We start from the raw sequence: 22,658 nt of genomic DNA on the forward strand, positions 1-22,658 counted from the left end.
AGGGCAATGCTCTTCCCTTCTGCCAAATATCTGCTCCCACTCCGTGAATCTGAGATCGTTTTGGCCTACCCAGCGACTGGGAGAGGATACAGCTCAGCCTTTGATATTCTCCCTGCCTTTACATAGTAATGAAAAAATCAATGACCAGAGGAAAAGTATCAGTCTATCCAGATGTTCTGTACCACAACAAAAACAAAGTTCCTGAAAATCTCCTCCCATGCTAGGCAAAAAACAGCCAAAGACAGAAGAGCCTGCTGGTTATAAAGTATGCTGCTAATTTTTGCTTCTCCCTTCCTCTTGCAGGCAAAACAGTCTCAACTCTGGGAATTTTACTTAATTCACTTTATTGTAATTAACACAAAGTTTTAATTACTGATTCAGATGCCAAGGGGGTAAAAACCAAAAAAAGACATGAACTTCTTCCCCTTCCCAGTCTCAATTTCCCTTGTTTTCCCCACATGGCATGCTCCGTCTGCAGGAGGACAGGCAGCTGGGGTCAGGCAGCTCTTCCTTCCTGCTGTGCCTCCTTATTCCTGCTCCTCCATGCACCTTGTTCTCCCCTGCCCCTCCAAGGTCCAGGAATGGGTCCCCAGCTGCGTCCCCAGTGACGGTCCCCTCCCAGATGTCTCCTCCCGGTCACTCAAGGCGGCTGCTCTTTCCCCCGCACATGCAGGCCAGGCAGCGGGGGCTGCTCAGGGACTAGCAGCAGGCACCCCACTGACACCCCCCGTGGGGGACCCCATGGACCCCTCTGCCCAAACCCCAAAACTTACACCCCAAACCCTCACTGCCAACAAAACCCCAGAAGCCAGGGCTGTTGTAATTTCAGAAATCACACTGTGAACCTTTTTCTTGAACCAGCAAAACGAGGACAAGAAACAGCGAGAGGCCGAAACATGGATTGCCCAGGCATCGCCTAAAGCCGCAGCAGCAGGGCTGCTAACAAGCACACAGCTGACGTCAGCCGGGCTGGGTTTTTGCAAGCAACTCGTTCTATTTTTTTCCCAGACAAAATCAGTTCTAGCCGCAAAATCCAGTTGTCCAGGTGGGTGTCTCTGGTTTGGGGGGGAGGGAGGAGGTGTTTCAAGCACGGGGAAAACGCTCTGGCAGGGTTTGGGAAGGGGCAGGCGTTGCGTCTGCTGGGGCTGCAGCTGGCACTGCCGCACTAGCAGGAGTGTGAATTTTGTGCCAGTAAAACTTTCAGGGTAATGCTCCAAAAGTAATAGCTGTAAATATTTATCTTTTATGCTTAAAAAAAATCCTGACTGCACAGAACTGCTAGATGCTGGTGCATGCACTGGAGGGACAGGAGAAGGGGAGGAGAGTCAAGGCCCTGAAGGTTGCCTGCTAAGCTCCTTCTAAGGTAAATTTTCTGTAGCCTGTAAGCAAGAAATCATCTGCTTTAGAGAGAAGCACGCATTGGCGTGTTTTGTTTCCTCAGAGAAGTGTGGAATTTGAAGCCAGATCCTTTGGCTTATCTGTTGTAAACCATGACTGCTTCTCAGCGCCACACCACTCAGTATTTCCTAGAGAAGGGATTCTGAGAAAAAAGAAAGAGCCCCAGTTCCCTAGAAGCATTAAATTAACACAAGGGATCTGTAAACGAAACAGCAGAGGTTTGAAAGCCTTACCCTTTACTGTTTCCTGCTTTCTTGGAAAAATCTCAGTATTAAAACAGATTGGATTACATTACAGGACTAGTTACTGCTGAAGAGTTTTATTTTGGGTTATAAAACACAATGTTTGCTGTTTTTCTAATTCAATTTGCTTTTACTTTGGTTATGTCATACTGTTACTAAGGTTCCTGTGAGAAAATGCAGGTTGTTACTGCCTGCAAACTACCCCAATTATCATCTGCTCTCACTTTGCAAAGTAATCGTGGGTAGAAACTGTGTAGTAAGTATAATGCTGACCTGAATAAGTATGTCATAATTTCAAATCTATTTACAGCTTTTGCTTTGGGCATATAAAAAAAATTACATTAAGAACTTGTTTCCCCCAAAAAAGCCCTTAAAAGGTTAACACATCTCTAAATTAAAACAAACACCGGCCATAACACTACCAACCACTTTACATCTCTGAATTATAAAATGTAAACAAGTGATCTTGTGCCTTTGTAGTGAAGTTTTCAGCTAGAATAACAACAGCAGCAGCCTCGCGTGGGCTCAGAATAATTTCACCATGAAGGTCTGACTGTAACTCCAGCCCTATTCCTGCAGTCCTGACACAAGGACGACTCGCATTTAAGACAGTGGGAATTTTTGCCAGGTGATAGCCACAGGATCAAGCTTCCTGGGTAGGATAAAAATCTAAAGCAAATTTTTATATTCACGTTTAAATGTTTTAAGTAGGTGAAGTGAAAATTCTTGGCACTCCCAAATGACATCAAAGATTGAGGGAGGAAAAAACCAGAAGATTCTTGGTAGCAATATATTTAGCACCTTTCTTGGAATGTAATTGTTACTGGAAACTTTGGGGGTGTATCCATGTGCGTTAACCACTCTTGTACAGTAAAGTCTGGTCTCTGAACTCATAAAAGTATTACACAATAGTCTAACTACCTCAAGAGGCCTGATAATAATCATAAAATCATAGCGTTCCACAATAATCCTAGAGATAAAGGGAATAATTAATTTGCAGCTGGAAAAAATACGCTACTGCATATGTTACTGCAATTACAATTTCTCTGCATACTGCAGTGATGCTTCTCACATAGCAAGTAAGAACAGAGTTAAAAATATAAAAGTGGCAAGCCCAGGCAAGTAATTGAGTCTGCCAAATTTATAGATGCATGTAAAAATTTAATTTAACAATGTTTTTTTCCAAGTATTCATGGGCTATGTAAAAAATGGGGGGTCAGGAGGAAGTTGCAGTGAAAACAAATGATGCAGGCCAGGATCAGATTGTTTTTCCTGTCGTCTTTTAGTAATATTCATCTGCTTGGTTTCATCTTCCTGCTGCCACCTGTACGCTAAAACTGTGACATTTTAGTGAAGAACATTTAATGATACAATAATGCTTGTAATCAATATTCCTTCTTGAAATGGTACAGCACAGCACTATCAGATTTGAAAAAGAGGGAATTGTGTGAGTGAAACTCTGTAGCCACTGCCCAGTCTGTGCGCTTGTTCTTGAGTGTTTGTAAGCAGTTTTGTTTAAAGGTAAGAGAACAACAGGACAGTCCATCAAAATCCCCTATACATTCCTTTTAGCAAATATTTTACCACCATCACCTTTGTATTTAGAGAAGACATACATCAATCCAAAACCAGACTGTAGAGCTGTTTTTAAGCTAGACATGAAGAAAATACAAATGACATGAACTAAGTAATGAAAATGACACGACAGCCCTACAGATTTTTAAATTATTTATTCTTATTCCCTTTTACATACTAATGTAGTTTCTAATACCACAAGCAGAAAATATAGACACGAAAACATACAATATTAAACAAATACCTAGACTGTAAAATATCCTGCATTTCAAACCGAAATACTGATTATTTTTTTTTCCAAAAGTTAAATACAAAAATTATGGCTCAGACCTGGCTACAATTTGCAGGTGACTTAAAATGACTTGAAAAATAAATTAAGATACTATTCACCCAAGTGAATACCTTGGTGAGTATTCAGATCAAATAGCAACAAGGACAGTGGCTCATATCATCTTTAGGATGTAATTTTTAAAACTCAGCCACAGAATTATAGCAATTTTGACAGCACAAGGAATATAATTATGGTTCATATAGAAGCCTTTCTGTCTACCAACTTCACATGTATCTATTAAGTTATAATAAGGTAAAAAGGTACTTGCTGAAGGAAAAAATTATTTTAATTTTTGTTGTTCCATATACAGTATTCCTGTTCAGCTCTCAACACTTTCAGAATTATTTTATTTTACCTCATCTCCTTCGGAGTACATTTACCACTGACTATCAGATTTTTCTAAGTGCTACCACTGTCTGCTTGGGACATGAGGGGTGCTCCTTATTTTAACAACTGAGCCCCAAGATAATAAAAGCACATTAGTGGACTAAAAATTGGACTAAAGATATTCTAGACTGTCACGACCAATAAATATCCATGTCTGAATGTTTTTAAAGGAAGTCAGTGTTAAATCTAGGTACTCTGTTTGAGCCACAAATATACCCAATATAGAGAAATTCAAGTAGAAAGGAAACAGTCTGAATTCTTCCCTCTCTTCTACAATGCAATCCTTAGCAACTTCCGGGAAACTTCGGATTTCAGGAAAATCAGACCAATGTTACATGAGCACACTGAATTTTATGGAAATAAAACATTTCATGTCCTTGTAAGGTTCTACACCCATTTCTCCTTTATATATATATATATATATATGTGGGTGGGTGCGTATACACATCTATTTCAGATATCTGCATTCTTCAAAAATCTTAAATATTGATCAGATATTGTGTGACAACCATGAAGTGCAAAGCTACCCACAGCCAACAACAATAACAAAATTATTCTCAGAAAATATTTTTCTTAGGCTCTTGTAGCATTTGCAGAAACAGTTCCATATTATTAATATTTATAACTAAAAATTATTCCACTAGCAGTTTTATGTGAAAAATACAGACATACTTAATATTTGGCACAAGTCTATGGAATAAATATAATTAATTAATATGGTATAGTATCAGTTATTTTATATAAACATTAAATTTTTGAGACTATGATATACTTTTTTTTAAGAGGCTGTGCTAGCAAATAGTTTTTAAGGACTTACCAAATATAAAAAATATATTTATCATGATAATTATATGCTTGAAGGAATATGCTCCTGATTTAAATGTGGATGATATGACAAAATATTTGCTTTGAGGAGAGGGAGGGACAGAATTAGAAAAGCAAACTCATTCTGTCTAAAATATTTAAACAATTTAGTGAACTTCCTACTCTAAATCCTACTCACGATACTCAATACGAAAACAAGTCAATATAGCTTGATAATAAAACCAGAGGTAGTGCTGTAAACTGGTAGCCTTGGGTGCAAAGGAATAAGTTGCTTAACTTAACCTGGGACAGGTTCTCAGCTGATGGTCCATTGCTTTAGCTGCTTTCAGTGGGACTATGACAATTTTAACCAGCTGAAGGGCTACCCCACCATTTTGTTGTTCAAACAATTCAGTATGATCCCTGCTTCAGGGAGAAAAGGAGGGCAAGATTTCTAATAAAACTAATACCACCACCTGATTTTGTGTTTTCTTTATTTTTAAAATAGGCAGAGCTCTAAAAGTCAATAATAATATCACATTGTAGATGTGGGACTGAAGTCAGTAAGACACAGTAAATTCAGTTATGGGAAACAGCTTTGAATGGTTTTAATTATATTTTCCTAGAAAGGCTTATAGAATGTTATTGATATTTGACCTGGATAGTTCTGTTTTCTATTACAAAGTACATAATATCAATACAGCACCATATATGTCTGCATTCAGCAGTGCTTAACCCTTTGCGGGCCCCAAATGAAAGGAGAGGCAGGTGGATATATTTAAATGTTTTTAATCTGAGAAAAGCAGATGCCATCAAACCTGTCACTTGTCATAAAGCATTAAACCCCAGTCGAAGTAAAGAATTAATGAGGTCTGAAACACCATCACATTCTCTACCATGATGAAGAAAAAGAGCAGACTATTCATTTTGTGTATGGTATTTGTACATTAACTGCATTAGACATCTTCTACTTTACAATTGCCTCATTCTTTCTCTCTCCTAAAGCCGGCTCATGCGCCTTGCCTCCCCTGGAAGCCTCTGCTGTCTGTCACTTTCCCATGTGCACATTCCAGCTGATGGAATCCTTTATTAAATTAGATACCCCCATACCGAAAAAAAAAAAAAGGGGGGGGGACACACACGGGGGATGGGGGGAGGAAGCCATATAAGCCATATAGTATGAACAAAGGAATCCAGTTTCTTGGAACTATAAATTTCAAATCCATCTGGCCTGGGAGGGGGACAATAAAAATATACAGAAAGCGATTAAGAAGTACTCCACAATACCCACTGCAGCTAGTTTCTGCAGGTCCTGTGGGTCCATCCACCCTGTGCATTCATACCACAGCAGAGCAGCTCCAGGAGATGCATAAATGAAGATCATTGCCTCCAATGAACATAAGGGAAAGCAGACCAGCAGTCACTTGCCCAAGGCCATGCTTTAAATCAGTGCTAGAATTGGGAATAAAATTCCCAAATCATTCTGCTTTCCTGATTCAGGAACCATGCAGTAGATTTCAGCACAAAAAAACCATACAAGCACACATACACCAAAATTAACAGTTTGGTGTAAAGGGAAAATTATTTCAAGACAGGAGCACTGGGACAAGGCTAGCAGCAGCCAAACAACATGCATTCAGGCTCAATCACAGCACCTACCTGAAACAGGAGTGGCAATAAGCTTCAAAGAAAAGCGGGTCATTTTCGGCGGCCTGGGCATTATCAGCACACTAGTTCAGGAAAAACACAGGATTTTTACATGCTGCCGTCAGCAGTAACCATCCCATTATTTATAGTATATATACTATATATATATATGTGTGTATATATATATATTCACAGAAAACAGCTCTCTATGCTGATTCAGTAAGGTTAGAAGTGAAAAGGAGCTGCACAGTACTTGACATGACGACAGAAACTAGCAGAGACGCATGCCACAGTCAGACATCCGAAGCACACAGAAAATCAGAGCTATAAGTTTGAACAGCAAACATAGGTTAGAAATACACGGGAGTGACTGGTGGAATAGGCCAGGGGAGTTGTTTCAACACCCTGGCATGCTGCTTAGATTGATCTTTAAAATCCATTAAAAAGAGAATATACAGTGAAACTGAAAAGGCAGCAAATGTAAAAGATTAAAGAAAACAACCTCCTGCCCAGTTAACGCTCTGCTGGGCGGTGTCCTGCACCGACACAGCATCAAACTGAAACCAAGGGGGCACCAACACACACAGCAATTTTCCTTCCCGTTTTCTTTTTTGTTTTAAATACAAAACAAGCCTTCTTGTGCTCCACAACTTGAATGCAACCATTAACCCTAAGAAGGGAGGGAAGGAATTTTTCATGGGAGAAATTTTATTCATAACTCAATAATAGGGGGATTCTTCCATGTTTCTCAAGAAGCTCTAAAACTAGCCACCCCGATATTATTTGGGTGGACGGCACATCTGGGAGTGGTTTGAAGAAACCATCTACTGAAAATGTAAGCAAAAGGCTCTTAGGGTAGTTTTTTGATGCTCAAAGAGGAAGTCTTTGGAGAAACCATATACAGTGATTTTAAGAGCAGGGAGAAAATTCAGCAATCTTAAAGGGGAAGGGTGCTTACTGCTCTCATAATACGACAGGATCGGTCTTTGTAAGACGTATGGCATTCGGGTAAGTGCACAAATCAGGCCAAAACATAAAACAAAACATAGAAGAGACCACACGAGGGCTTCAGAGACGACTCAACCACAGCAGCTCAGGAGATGGTTTGTGACCTGCAAGACCAGCCGCAAAAAGGCACAGTTAAGCCTGGGTGAGCAAGCCAAGAATTATGAATGCATAAGAGCTACCAAAGTGTCCTTTAAAGAATAAGATTCTTGCTCACTCCCACAAATAAACTGAGATCTCCATGCGAAGGAAGATGTAAATTGAAGAGGCCATCTGAGCAGAGAGGATGCAGTCTGAAGCAGGAGCTAGTGGTCTGCAGGCCGTGGTGTCCACATCCCATCCTCACCTTCACTACTGACCCAGCACCGACAGCTCTTTCTCCACAGGAACAACACTCTTTGCTGCTTTGTGCAAATGCCCAGCTCCTGGCATCACTTTGCCAAACCCGCTGCCTTGGTTTTCATGAAGGAAAAAAACCCTGACATTCTTCAGGATGAAGGGAGGGGCAGGAAGACTTGAAAATGTTAACCCTCAAGAGTTAGAAATGAAAGCCATGCGTTGGCCCCTTTGCTGTGCCTGTGGCTGGGGGTGGCATGCTCCAGCTACCCCCTGAGACACCTCGGGAGGAGAGGCAAGTGGTCTCATGCACGGCCTCAGGAGACAGAAGATTTCTGCGATCTTGGTTTGGCATCCAGACAAAGTTTAGTCATAGTCAAGATCAAGACCAGCGTTCCCTGTTTAAATATCTCTTCTGCAGGCACAACTGTCATGTAAACAATCATCTAAACCCATTTTTTTGGTAACATTTTTTAGGAGGAGAACAATAAGATGGCATGTGTGACTGCAGCCCATCTCAGCCACCCATGGGAGTGGAGCAGACAGTTACATTAACTTTTTAACATCATTTTTTGCCATTGAGTTAAAAGGGGAAATTCCTTTTCCAAGTAATTTTTATGGGTAGCCAGTGTGTCCTGGACAAAGACTAAGATCCATGTAAATTACAGAATAGTCTGGGAAGTTCAAGTGCCATAAATCATGCAGATTGGGTATTCTGAAAAATTAGCATAAAGCAGCACGGACACTTGCAGATAAAGCAAACTGAATCCTTTAGAAGAGCAACTATTCCTGAAAAGTAAATTATGCAGTGCCATTTTTAAAAGTAGTCAAGTTGGGGCAGAACATGACAACTTACACACCAGACCTTATCAGCAGCAAACCTTATCTCAGTCCCAGGGGAGTGGGTCAAAACAAAAACATTAGGTTACGTGTCATAACACACAGTCAAATCAAAACAGGTTGAATAAAGGAAAACTGAGTTTTGCGCAGCTACCGAAAACATGAGCTCAGTCAAATGGCAATGTATACTTTAGACCAGTTTCCTCTTCTCTTCCACATGCAACACAAGGTGCTGATCACAATCTGCTGAAACCCTAAAAAACCTATGCTGTAGTTAATAAATAAAATACCATGTCTCCCATGGTAAGTTATGAATACCTGCCCCTTCCAGGCTTCACCCCTGTGTTAAACTCCCCTCCAGCAGTGAGGGGTACCTTGGAAGAAAAGTTCAAATCTTTGGGAAATGCATCCTCTGAAACAGCATGCTACAGGGCCCCTGGGCCCTAAGGATCTTCAGTCTTATACCCGTCAGCTGTATCTTCTTTTATAAACTTTAAACATGAACTACCTTCAGGTCTAAGAGTAAAGCACCTAAGCAAGATCAAGGCTTTCAAGGTTTTTTTTAAAAATTATTTATGTGCTTCTTAATAAAAAAAATATATATCACTGGTAGCTTTTGAGAAGCCTGGGAGCTTTGTCCCTCTTAACAAGAGCTCTCTCGCTGGTCCCAGTGCCTCGTGGGAACATGAGATGTTTCTACTCTGAATTGTTACTTAACACTTAACTCAGTTTGAAGTTCAGATTTCCCCTGCATATTCCTTCACAGAGTAGACATGAAATCTAGCACCTTCACCTTGAGATGTATATAACAAAAGTCAGGACGTGATGCAGTGACTTCTATGCCATAGATGAGGTTCTTTACAGCATTTTAAATAAATTATTAGCAAATTAAATGATTTTTCATGTCACTATCTAAAGGTCCCACTACATATTTTTATTCACAGATTACAATCCAACTGTTCAACCACAGTAAGAACAAAAAAACAACAAAAAAAATATTATTGAAAGACAAAGGAGTGACAAAAAGACAACCTTGCCTAGTTCCCAGAAGTTTAACAAAAAATTTGATTAAAAAAATATATTCTACCTATGGTTCATGTTTTTCATGGTCCACAAGAAAACAAGAACTACTAAGAAACATGATGAGAAAACAGAGAATGGACAGAACTACATACATCAAAAGCATCTTTTCTTTAATCTTTCCTGGTATTAGAATCATTTATGTTCAGAACAAAACTAAAAAAACAAACCAAAACTGGAATCTTCAACTTGTAGCAGAAAGAGTTGTGACTGGTTTTATCTCCAAACAGGAATGATCCTTTAAAGTTCCATTTCAAGACTTCATAACGAAACTAGACCAGTTACTAGGCTTTGAAGATTAATTGAAACTCTACAAAACAGCTATAGACAAAAGGCAAACTTCAGCTTTTCCTCTGGCTTTAGTCACAAAGAAAACTACCCTGAAATCAAGTATTTTACAGTATAAATGTAACACACACATTTTCTGTACTGGGGCAAAGCTGCAGCTGCTTCGTACTGCTTGTTCAAGACACTTTTCTGAGAAAACTCTGCTCAGCTGGATGCTGCCTAGAGAATAACACACCCAACTTGTATGGAGGGAAAAAAGTAAGTGATATAAAATCATTTTAAAGACAAGCCATTTAGCTTTCTTCTGTACTAACTGTAATACAATCATGCAGATTTCCCCATGAGAAAACACCAAGAACAGAAACAGATTCAGCTGTTTTTCCTCCCAAGGCCAAAGGTTCACCAGTCAGCCTGGGTACACCACAAAGTAAGAGAATCGCCGTCTGCCAGAAGCACCAATTCTCTTGAACAACCTCTTTTCAGCTACTTAAACACATTCATTTCCCATAGGAAATAAACTACTTAGGTATGTATGTATATTCTGAATTCAAACTACCAAAACAGCGTGACCCACTCAAAGCTGAGAACAGCTCTCAACACCTTCTCATAATCTGTAGGCAAAAAAGTGCGTAGAATTCGTTGTAGTTCTGTCAAATAGCTACATTCTCTTTGGCATTGCTAAAGCACCAAGCACCTTTGTGTGCAGATGCCAATACTTATTTTATAAACCTGGAATGGTGGGTGAAGATTATCTAATAGTGCATTTCCCGTATCTTGATCCTAAATCATACCTTGTTTTGAATGATTGCCTTCTGCCTCTATGTCTGAGGTAATTCATTTTGGTGTTCCAGACATGGCATATGCACTTTCTTCAGGTATGTGTTGTATTACCACTTTGCATGAAAATAATGATGACTGGTGTTAAAAGACAGAACTTTGATTAGCTACCTCCAGCCAAATAAAAAAATAAAACTGAGTACTAAAACCTATGCCTAAAAAGGCAGTCACTGAAAACCCCGGGATTAAATGCTCACTCTCATTTTATCCTTTCCTAGACCACTGTCCTGACTGGCTTTCCTACCTGGGACAGGCATCAGAAGGTTAGATGTGGGGAAACCAAGAAAATGACTCCATATGATGGTTAAGGAAAAAAGAGAGAGGCTTGAAAGTCAAGCAGTTCAAAAAATGTTAAGAACAGGTGGCCAAAGGGGAGCCTTAAACAAGGCACCTCTGACACCATTCCCCAAAGACACATAAGGAAACAGCAGACGCCACCTGGCACCTCTCTGTCTGGAGACAGGACAGGAAAAGGGAGTGGCAAGAGGTCCTACCCCACTGTTGGGATTCCCCCAGTCAAGCTTCCTTCTCATGGTGCTGCGGGTGTCCAGCTCGACAGAGCCTGGCAAAGATTAACACTGAGTTCCTTGATATGGTGGGTATATTGAGCAAGACAAACCCAGCATGGCTGTTGTTTCATCATCTCTCATCCCAGTGGCTATCTTACAGAAATGTGTAAGAAAACCTCAGGCATCTCTCCTTTTACAGCCAAGACTTCATGGGTAAGGAAGTTTTCTGAGCAACTGCAAGGCTACTATAGGAGAAGGAATATTACTAATAATATAATGGGTCCCACAGGTGGCAAAAAACCCCATCAAAGCCTATATGCCCCTACAGCTCAAAAGCAAGGCAAAGAACACTGCTAAGTTTGTAATGCAGGCTATGCAAGGATAGAACACGACTATGATTAAGTCTTGAGAAAGCCTCTTTTTCAAAACCAAGGTGAGGAAATCGGTAAAACACAGTATGAGGAGTAAGCCCACCAGCTGTGTCAGGAATCAGTGGTTATCTGCTATGCAGCTGCAATGATTTAAGAGCAAAGCAGTAACCACAACTGTACATTAGAATTTATATCAGATATATTACAATCTGCAAAAGACAAAAGACCATGATGGCAAGCATAAATGTTACCACTGCAAAGGAAAGACGAACAGCTTTTGTAGAAGAAGGATACTTCAGGGTCATTTTGGTGTTGACAATTTTTAAGACAAGGAAAAAATTATATCCAAAAACCCAAACACGGTACCTGCTTTCAGCGTCATGCAGAAAGTAAGCATGTAGATAAGACAGAGCAGTTCCCTATGGTGAGACAAAGCAGTCAATTCTTCATACTTTATACTCTCTATGTGCCAACAACATTTTTGTTTAACCTTGTGATGCCATTGGACTCAGAAGCTGATAAGAAAGAACATGCAATAATAACATACCCACTCCAAACATCCTGACAAAGGCAGAACATGCAATCCTAGAGAAAGGTCCAAGTAATAACTTTGCTTTTAGATTTTTAAAGAAGGAAGATACAATGCAATGATGTTCAGTTGGTTCACAGAAATGCTGTTAAACTCTTCTCTGGTATGTATGACCAATGTGCTTTGTGCCTCAGAACTAAACCAACTATACGTTATAATGTTAACTGATCAGTGAAAGGGTTACGCATACAGAAATAGCAAACTGAGAACGAAAAAGCTATCCAGAATGGGGAAAAGGCTCAAAAGTGGCTCAGACATGACTGGAACCAGATAAGGAGAAAGGGAGACATTTAGAATTGGGTGTACAAGTAAGGTGTATAGGATCACAAGTGGCTTTCCAGGGGATTTTATACCCTGCTCCTGTATTAGCTTATTCAATAAACCAAAGGACTTAATCTATTCAGAGAGTGACTCTTCATTAACAATGTGGTAATATAAATGCTTTTCTTGATGCACAAGATTAAATTTAGCAGTTCGAGTAACTAAACAGGGCTAGCTCTATGGGAGGAAAACGGGCTATGGCAATGACTTGTACAGGCAATAGGAACTGAGCAATAAAAAAATCGCCACACTTAATGGCATAGAACCAGAGAAAAGGACCTTGTTTATCAGCGCAAACCCTAGAGGTGTACAAATGTTAACTGGTGCCAATCAGAAGGCTAATTAACGCCTGGCAGTACAGAATCTCTTACCACCTCCCTCTCCCCACTAGGAACAGGCATGCTTTGGGACTGTCTACTCGCTCTGATGCTCCAGGATTAACAGTTATTAGATGCCCAGTTCCAGGACTTCTGGTATTCTCCAGCTTCATGTGGGAAGAGTTCATAATTACCCCACAGGCAGTAATGCAAGACAGTGATGAAGACTGAAGAGCTCCAGACTTGTCTGGATATGTATCTCTCAGACAATGTTGTTGACGAGATGACAGTTTCTCAGAATGAACCTACAAGGTAAGGACAGCACATACAAAAAATAGTGTCTGTCTGTACATAAACTGGAAGGTTTGCAATTTTAACTAGACAGCATATTATTTAGTACAAGATGCACTAGTAATGCTATATCCTGCACAAGTAATTCATAACCCTTCCTCGATTCACATCAGGAGGAATCAGTTGGCATGAAAACAGTATCAACACTTGGACATCCTGTATATTTACTTAACTTAGATCTCTGAAGCTTTATGGACAAAAGTCACCCAATATTTGATAGCGCTTAATAAAAGAATGCTGAAGGTGAAAAACCAAGCTGAAGAAGGGTACAATGGTGAACTTCATCTTGGGGGAAGTTATCAGAAGGGCTAGACACTAACAAATATACACAATCTAATGTTTAAGACCAATGTGAAAGGCTTATGCACAAAAGCAGAAAACTAGTTCTGCCTTTCCTAACATTTACAGATGATTATAGAAGATTTACAGAAAATCTCATGGGATTACTGTTGCTGTCATTATCAAGATTGATTTTCTTAAAAAAAAAAAAGTGCCAAAGTGATTTCAGCACTTACCAAAAAGGTTTTGAATGGGAAGAAGTAGTACATTTGTGCAGGAAGAACAAAAGGAGGAAACCCCAACTTGCTGCTTTCCTAATCATAATATAATCCCTATCAACAAAAACACTCAGTGATACAGGAGGAATTTTACCAAGTAAGCAGTGGAAGTGAAAGCTGTTAAATTTATGGTTGCACTTGATGACTTTACAGGTCTATCCCAACCTAAATGATTCTATGATTCTAAATCATAAATTCACAGCTGTAAATCACAGTTCCCTTCTTACCTGGCTTCATAAAACAAACAGGGAGAAATCTTCTAAACCAGAGTCTGGTATGCCAAGAATTTTGTAAGAGGGTGCACATACCAAAGGCAAAATGAACATTGCAGTGGTCATATAATCAGACTAGGAATGCCTCTGATCAGCATTAGCCAGGAAAACACCATGTCATGCAGGAGGCTAGAGCATGACTCAAGCGAATAGCAGGGTTTACACTCCAGTTCCTCCTGATATTAGTCTGAACAGAACGGCACTACACTGCTGAGATTCACTTTTTCTCCAAATGACTTGATGTTTATTCTTTGCATTACTGTGGATGACAAATTGAAAAACAAAAGAAAAATGCTAACAGAACCCCAACAAGACACATACAACCCTGTAATATCCCCCCAGATTCCCTGTGCATCCTTCAGTGGAAACACAGTTGTTTTCATTACTACAGATTCTGTCTAGACATTATGGCCCAATCCTGTGGATAATTAAAGTAAATTTACACACAGTTAATCTGACCAAGGACAGTGAGCATGCTCACATGCATACAGTCACAAATAAATGTTTGCAGGTCAAATTTGGCAATAAAATATATTAGCTGAGGCCTCCTAACTAGCTATTCCAACTAAACAAACTTCATCAACTCATGTGTTTCCACTAATCGGGATATGGACACCATGTAAGATGACCATCGCCTCCTGAAGACTGAGGAGCTCCTTTCAGGTCTTCATCCCATGCAAGACATCAGATCAGTGCAGTGCAGCTAGCCAACTTAATTTTACCTAAACAGAAGCGTGGTAACAGCCTTCTAATAAAAGCGTAGACATTTGGGCTAAGCATGTATTACACATTTCTTTCTTTTTTTTTTATACCCATTGATCACACTGGAAGCTGAAAAATCCCTAACATAGGCAACAACTTTAAACAGACAAGTGAAGCATGTGTATTTATAGTTCGCATAGGAGAAAGGAGATCACGCACTTCGTTGAACAAATTAAAGATACAGTAACACTGCTATATACGAGAACTAGGATAAATGAAATATAGTGCTAAATTAAAATGAGACTGAGTAATAGGATCAATTCTCCTGTGATCAGATGCAAGGAAGAGACACAGGTTTATCATCAATCCCCTTCCCCCAGGAGAGGTCTAAATTATTCACTAAAATCTGTGCACGATTTCTAGGGAAAGTTAGGTGCATTAAGAAAGGGATTCACAAAGATCAGCACACCAACTGAGAAGCTGCCTCAATTAGCCCACATGAAACAAGGAGGAGAGGCACTCAAGCCCTATCTTACCTCTTTCTGGGACTTAGATACATTTCTTTCAACTACTGGGAAGGACATTATTCTGGTCAAAATTCAAGATTTGAGCTCTCTCTTGGAGCGAAGCCTCCACCAAAGATTAAGAAAACGCAGCTGAGGGGGCACCGCTCACATAACTGTAGATGTGCTTACTTAGGAAGTGTCTAAGACGTCCAGTCACAAGGTGGTATCCTACCTGCTACATCTTGGGGTCATATTAATATATTCAACTACTCTGTGCAAAGCGCTGCACCTCGCTGCCAGCTGCTGGCAGGGACGCAGCCCTGCCTGACAGGAGTGCACCACGAACACCCACAGGATTCAGCCCCGCGGGTGAGATTGCTGGAGAAAGGCCTGGCTGCGTGTCCCGACACCAGCCATGAGCGTGGCGCCGCGCAGCTCGGCACTGTCGAGAGGCAGGCAGCCTGGGACCTGCCCAGAGCAGGCTTTGGAGTGCCCGGAGAGCTCCAATGGCAAAAGCTGCGGTGCCTGGGACCCGGCTGCAGGCACAGCCGGCAGCTCCGTGGGAAAAGATTTAAGGCTTCCCATTTTGGACACAGGTGCCTGCAAGTGGAATGCCCCAAGAAGTTAATTTCTACTGCAAACAGCTGGGTAGCATTTCTAGCTATAACCTGAGGTTGCTTTTAAAATGAGCATTTTGCAGGTGAACTCATCAGATCCACCATGACCACATGAACCGAGGGGATGATGAGAGCGTTTTGCAACCCTAACTGCAGCAATCGCTGTTCAAGGGTATGAAGATGAAACTAATCTCATGTGGGATGTGGCAGAACTGGATCACAGAGAAATACATCATTTTTTAATTAAACAGAAGAGGAGTAAGAATAAAGAACATGTCGCTTTGAAAAGCTGAGCAAACACAGCCATTGCCTGTGGTAAATAAAAACATATTTAAAGAAATACTTTCTTCACATAGAAATGCTAGAAAGTACTGGTTTTCCTTTTTGTTCCAGCTTTCCTTTCTCAACAGTTATTTTGCTGAGGATTCACGTGCCCCTGCTTAAAGGCAGCACCAGCTGCCCATGGAGGAAGCTACCTCCCACCAGAGCCAGAGAGCTCCAGGGCTGGCAAGGGCCTTAGTCAGCCCTTTACCCGTGTAAAGTTCTTTCACTCAACCATAGCACATTTTATTAGAAAGATCCAAAGACTGAAACAGGCCATTCGTTAAAGAGCTCAACATATTATTAACTACAAATGAAAGGTAAGACTTTCAAAAGCATCAGCACAGGCCTAAAATTGCCTTCTTTAGAGCCAAGGGGAGCTTACCCTTGACCTTAACGGAAGGAGGGCTGGGTGACCTTGGGTTAACTATGACCCCTTCTGAAAATCCCAGGCAAGGTGGTGAAACACTAAGATTAAGAAGGCTGCCAGAAGAAGTGGTGCACTAAAGGCAATTTATTTCCCTTGACCCGTGGCATTAATGCTTATTTCCTGCACACACAAACTATACAGTATAAATCAAATCAGCTCCTTCTCTAAACATAGACTGGAAGAAACACTGAAGCTTCGCTTCAGTTCGCAGCAGAGGTGTTTGTCAAAACACGTGTACAACTCCTTGCCAATACACCAATAAATGAGGGAACACAAATCTATTCACAGATAAAGCAAGAGCAGGAAGAAAACTTAAAAAGAAAATCTGACAGTATACTGAAACAATGGTCCAACAGCTAAAACAAGCAACAAGACTGGTTTTCTGTTTACACAGAGAACTGCAGAATAGATAAAAATTGGCTTTAAAAGTCTCGTATACAAAACTGTAAATCTTCTAACAAGATAAACTGCAGCTGCATCACTCTGAGGTAACCACTAGTGATACTTGGGTGCCCTAGTTCTCATTCACATAAACATATATATGACTGTAAAGAAATCTGGAAGGAAAGCTTAGTTGTGTATGGCAATGCAGGAGGGCTTCAAGATATAATAACCATGCATAATTAACTGTGTCCTAGAGGAACCTCCTGACCTTTGCCATACAAGTGACACTTCCCAGTGAGAAATAAGTCACATCGCTGATATTCTCAGCTGACAGGCAAAAGGAGTGCAGAGTCTGAAGTAGTAATAGCTTTTCAGCTGCAGAAATGATTTCTCTTTGAAGGTTGAGACATGCTGCCATGTCAATGTAGGGAAGACAGCATAGCACCCATTCCTTCACTAGAGAGAACATTTCAGTCATCACTCGCAAGACCTTTGTCCTGCTCTGCTCAACAGGAGTCTGGCCTCTGACTTCACTGGAGTCTGGCTTTCACTGTGAGACACTAGTTAACATTTTTACTGACTCTGGGTGGCTATGCAGCCTCCACAAGACATGACAGCCAAGGTGGGTGTGTTTGCTGCTTGGTTTTTTTTTTTTTTTAAAAAAAACAGCATTCATAGGCTCAATTTATGAAAGCCAGTAGATTCTCCCCGTGCAATGGGAATACAAAAATTAAATATTTTCAGATGGAGCTCCAAGACAATTCTGGAGGTGCTAAAACATCAGCTCTGAAGGAAAATTAATGAAGAAAAATTTCATGAAAAGAAGTCTGCAAAGTCTGAAGTAGGAAGTTCTCTCAGTTACTCTGGAGTGTACATTAATGTATATCTATGGGCCACAAGGGCCATTAATTGGTATCAACAGCATGCCTATACCGATGACATAATGCAAAAATAGCAACTGTATCTTGCTTTTTCATGTTTACAAGTGGCTTTAGCAAGCTGCAGGATCAGGTCCTTACAATAAAGTTTCCAGTCTGTTCTAGAAAACAAATATTACTGTCTGTACAAAGCTTTTCAGTGGTTCCCTTGCCACATCCTGAGACAAGACCAACAGTGGGAAGCTGGCAACAATTAACGAAAGATCTCAAGGATCATAGAGGATTGCAACTATGCATGGGTTTGGAAATATACGACACGGGCATGATTTTATCATACTGTGATGCAAGTTGAGAAGGAAAATGGGACAGATAATTAAAATATTTTGTCTAATGGAAAACTACAGGTAGTGAACTCTGTAAGCCATTTAGAATGGACATACCCCAAGGTGCGAAACATTACTATTAACTCTGGAAAATGGAGACACACAATCAAAGAAAAAAAAAAAAAGCATTTATTTGAACACAGCAACATCCCTGATATGCTGCACAGTTACATAGATATGGATGACTGAACACAGACTTTTCGGAAGAAAGGATTCCAAGACTGCAGGTGTTTATGGACAAAACCACCTCATCCACTAGCCTGAAAAGGCTATGTCTATACAAGCAGTACAGAGCAGTATGAGAGGACCCATAGACTCATACAGATCATGCAGAAGATCTGACATTCAAACTATACACAGCTGGAAGGTTTCATTTCTAACTGGCTCTAGTCTAGACTCTGTGAACACCCAGAGCACATTTTCCTATTTAGATTCACCTGAAAGAAATCTACTTCAAACACCCCAATTCACTTAAAAAGCACATTCCTAATCTGAACTAGAAGTCACGTATACAAATCCAAAGTATCCTATGTCAGCATCAGCTATATTTGGATTAAAACCCCACATACTGAGTACACAAAGTGTGACACCAAGCTTACAGAGTCACGGAAAAATTTAGGTTAGGAGGGACTTTTGGAGGTCACCTAGTCCAACCTCCTGCCCAAAGCAAGGCCAGCTTCAAGGTCTGATCAGGTTGCTCAGGGTCTTCTACTGTTGAGTGTTGACTGTTTCCAAAGATGGAGATTCCACAGCCTTTTTGGGCAACCCTGATTGGGCCGCAACCTCTGGTGGCCAGTGTTTAACCTGTGTTGTGATTTTTTTTTTCCTTATATCCAATCAGAATTTCCCTTGCTACAACCTGTGCTTGCCACTTCTTTTCCTTTACTGCACACCTGTAGGAAGAGTTTGACTCCATCTTTTCTGAGTCTACTTGGCCTTCTTTTCTCTGAGAACAAACTCAGTTGTCTCAGCTTTTCCCTGTACTTCATGTTAGACTAACCACTTCAGTGATGCTCCAGAGGTGCTCCAGCTCCAAACTCTCTCGTTTGTCAATCTCTCCCTTGTAGTGGTGGCATAAAGCTAGACACAGTATTTTAAATACAGCCTCCTAGGACCAAGCACAGGGGAATAATCACTTCCCTCAGCCTGCTGGCTTTGCTCTTGCTGATGCAGTCCTGTGTGTGGTTAGTCTTCATACTTGCTTCTATCGAGACATCCAGCTTCTTTTCTGCAGAGTTGCAACTGGCCAGTCAGTGCCCATCTTGTGTTATTTTGTGGGAATTTCATATCCCAAGTGCAGGACTTCACACTTCTGCTGAACGTCACGAGGTTCTTGCTGGCCCATTCATCCAGCTTCCCAGGATACCTCTAAGAGGCAGTCCTGCTCTCCTGTGTCAAATGATCCCCAGGGCCTGGAGTCATCCTGCCTTCCTCCTTTAGGCACAGTTCAGAAGATCCCAGAACACAAACTGACATGTGTGCAAACAAAGTTAATTCACCTACAAACTTCCTGAAGATACAGTCCCTCCCATCACCCAGGTCACTGACAAGAAGGTTAAACAGAACTGGTCCCACTGTCAGCCCTGAGGAACATGACTTGTAACTAGCCTCCAGTTAGATTGATATTGAGCCACCAACCACCACCCTCTGAGCCTGGTGGTCTAGCTCATTTCTTGCCCACTGTGCAGTCCACCCAGTCATTCCATACCTTCCCAGCCAGCCACAAGAATGCTATGAGACTGTGCTGAAAGCCTTGCTGAAGTCAAACAAAACCTACTGCTTTCATCCACAGAGGCAGTCATTTTATCACAGAAGGCAAGAAACAAGTTGGTCAACCTTGATTTACCCGTGGTAAACCCAAGCTGGCTGTTCCCCGTCACTTCATTGCAGTTTGTGCATTTGGCTTACCACAGCCTACCAAGAATGACGGAAAACTGCCTTTCAAAGACACAAGCTGTCTCCCTCAGCATTCTCAGACACCCCCCATCCAGCTCCATGGATCTGTCTATGTACACTCTACTCAGGCAGTTCCTAACTCAATTCTCTTCTACTATAAACAGCATCTCCCTCATCCAAATTTCTCTACTAGACACAGAGACCAAGCCCAACTGACAGACTTTGCATATGAAGACCCAATCTTTTCTGTGCCCTTCATCAGTGGTTGCCTCAGTCTTCCTTCCACTGCCAATGTACCTGTAGAAGCCCATCTTGTTGTCCTTCACATCCTCAAATGGTTTCAAACTCAGATGAGCTTTGCCCTTCATAACTCTGTCCCTATAAGCCCACAGAAGGCTTTCATACTGCTCCTGGACAGCCTGTCCTCACTTCCACCTCCTAGACAATTCCTTTGTGAATTTGAGCTCAGCTGGGAGTTCCCCTTTCAGGCAAGCTGGCCTGCCCTGCCACGCCTGCTGCTTTTTCTATATGTATGAATGGATCATTTTTGTGCTTTGAAGAGGTTTTCCTTGATGATCAGTCAGGTCTCCTGGGTGCTTTTGTCCTTCACAACTGTCTTCTACAGGGCCCCACCAACCAGTTTCATGAACAAGCTAAAGTCCAGGACCTTTACTCTGCTAGTTGCTTTCCTCTCTTCTCTCAGTATCTTAAACTTGAGCACTGCATGGTAAACACAGCTAAGACTGACATTAACAAACATATCTCTAAACATTTGTTCCTTGTTTGTGAGTAACAAGGCCAGTAGAGCACCTCCCTTAGCCCTCTCATCTAGGACATTCATCAAGATATTGTCCCTTCTGCATTCCAGACGTCTCCTGGATCACCGCAAGGCATCACATTCCCAGTAGACACCAAGGTTGTTAAAGTTTCCCTGAGAACCGGGGCCTGCAATAGAAGCAGTCTTTTAAGAGGGCTTCATAGGATCATAGGGAAATTTGGGTTGGAAAAGACCTCAGAAGGTCTCCTGTCCAACCTCCTGTTCAACACAGGGTCAGCTCTGAGATCAGATCCTGTTGCTCAGTATTCTATCCAGCCAGGTCTTGAAAACCTCCAAGGATGAAGACTACTTAACCTCTCTGGGTCCCCGTTCCTTCTTGACCTCACTTATGATGAAACGCTCTCCTTCTAGCCAGTCAGAACCTCCTACTTCAACTAACATGCTTTGTCTCTCATCTTCCCACCATGCGCTGCTGCATAGAGCCTATCCCTGTCTTTTCTTAATATCCTCTTTGTAGGTATTGGAAAGCTGCTACCTTCCCTCCTCCAGGCTCTACCTCCTTTTGGTCAGGAAGCCCTATAAAAGATGCCACCACAATGTCTCTCCTACTGAGCTCCCTTCTGACCCTAACCCATAAGCTCTCGACCAGCCTGTTGCCCAGGCAATAGCAAAGCTCTGTGCATTCAAGACACTCCTTTGAAGAGACTGCAATGGCACCCTTGTCTAAGAACCTGCGGTCATGCACTACAGCACTGCAGTTGTGTGAACTGTCCCACCATGTCTCTGCAAATCCAACGACATCACAGTGCTGCAACTGTGCAGACTTCCTCCCAGCGCACCTGCTGGTAAAGACTCTTTTGCTCCACACTGTCAAGTTGATCCCATCCATCCCTAGCAGTCCTCATTTCTTGAAAAGGGTCCTGCGGTCATAGAATCCAAAGTGCTGCCATGACACCAGGTACATAGACAGGTGTGAATATGCAGGATGCAGCCACCCCTTGAATGGCAGGTGAGAACACTGCTTGGGCTCCACGCTTCACATGAGATCACTGAGCCCTGTAGTCATCCTTAATCTGCTGAAGTATTACTAGGGCCTACATGAGAAAGTAGCAAAGTCTGATGATTGGCCAGGCCTTGGCAACCTCTGTGACATCCTGGATCCAGTCCCTGGGGAAGCAGCAAACTTTGGAAGTCATTAGGTCTGGTCAGCAACGGATGTTTCCACTCCCTGCAGCAGGGAGTCTTCAATCTCAATTACCTATTGCTTCCTCTTAGTGGCACTGGTTAGGAGTAGGTGATCAGGCATAGCTGGCCCAAAAACTGCTTTGCCAGAACTCACTCCTCTCCTGTTTCCAGAGACTATATGTTTTATTAAATCTATATTAGTATCAGCCTCACATATTTGTGTTACTGAGGATGACCCCAAATATGGTTATATCCTTCCATTAACTTACCCGAAATAAACTGTTTGAGATGGGACAGGAAACACTACTGTTCTTAACAGTGATGCCTAAGATCTAGACTTCTCAAAGTGAAAAATATACATGTAAGCTGCATAAACACAGCTGCTTATTAACACAACAACAACAACAAAAAAAAAGGCAACAAAGCAAATATTCCTTACATTGTAAAAAAAAAAAAAAAAGAAAGAAAATAAAACCTTACATTCATACACACATTAAAACCAAAATACATACACAGAATGC

The 22,658-nt window shown here is 41.4% G+C and overlaps 1 protein-coding gene across 2 annotated transcripts in view; it reads right to left on the reverse strand.

Moving 5' to 3' along the window:
- The window catches only part of CRADD (CARD and death domain containing adaptor protein), a 76,693-nt gene that overhangs the window by 48,800 nt on the left and 5,235 nt on the right, over positions 1 to 22,658 (reverse strand). Inside the window, exon 2 of one of the 2 annotated variants that reach the window (XM_009953542.2) lies at positions 610 to 615. The exons of the other annotated variant lie outside the window; for it this stretch is intronic. Within the exon in view, the coding sequence (XP_009951844.1) occupies positions 610 to 615 (6 nt within the window). The remainder of the gene's footprint in view (positions 1 to 609; positions 616 to 22,658) is intronic. 2 annotated transcript variants of the gene reach the window in all.

The sequence above is a fragment of the Leptosomus discolor genome, chromosome 1, assembly GCF_034619465.1.
Source record: "Leptosomus discolor isolate bLepDis1 chromosome 1, bLepDis1.hap2, whole genome shotgun sequence".
NCBI lineage: Eukaryota > Metazoa > Chordata > Aves > Leptosomiformes > Leptosomidae > Leptosomus > Leptosomus discolor.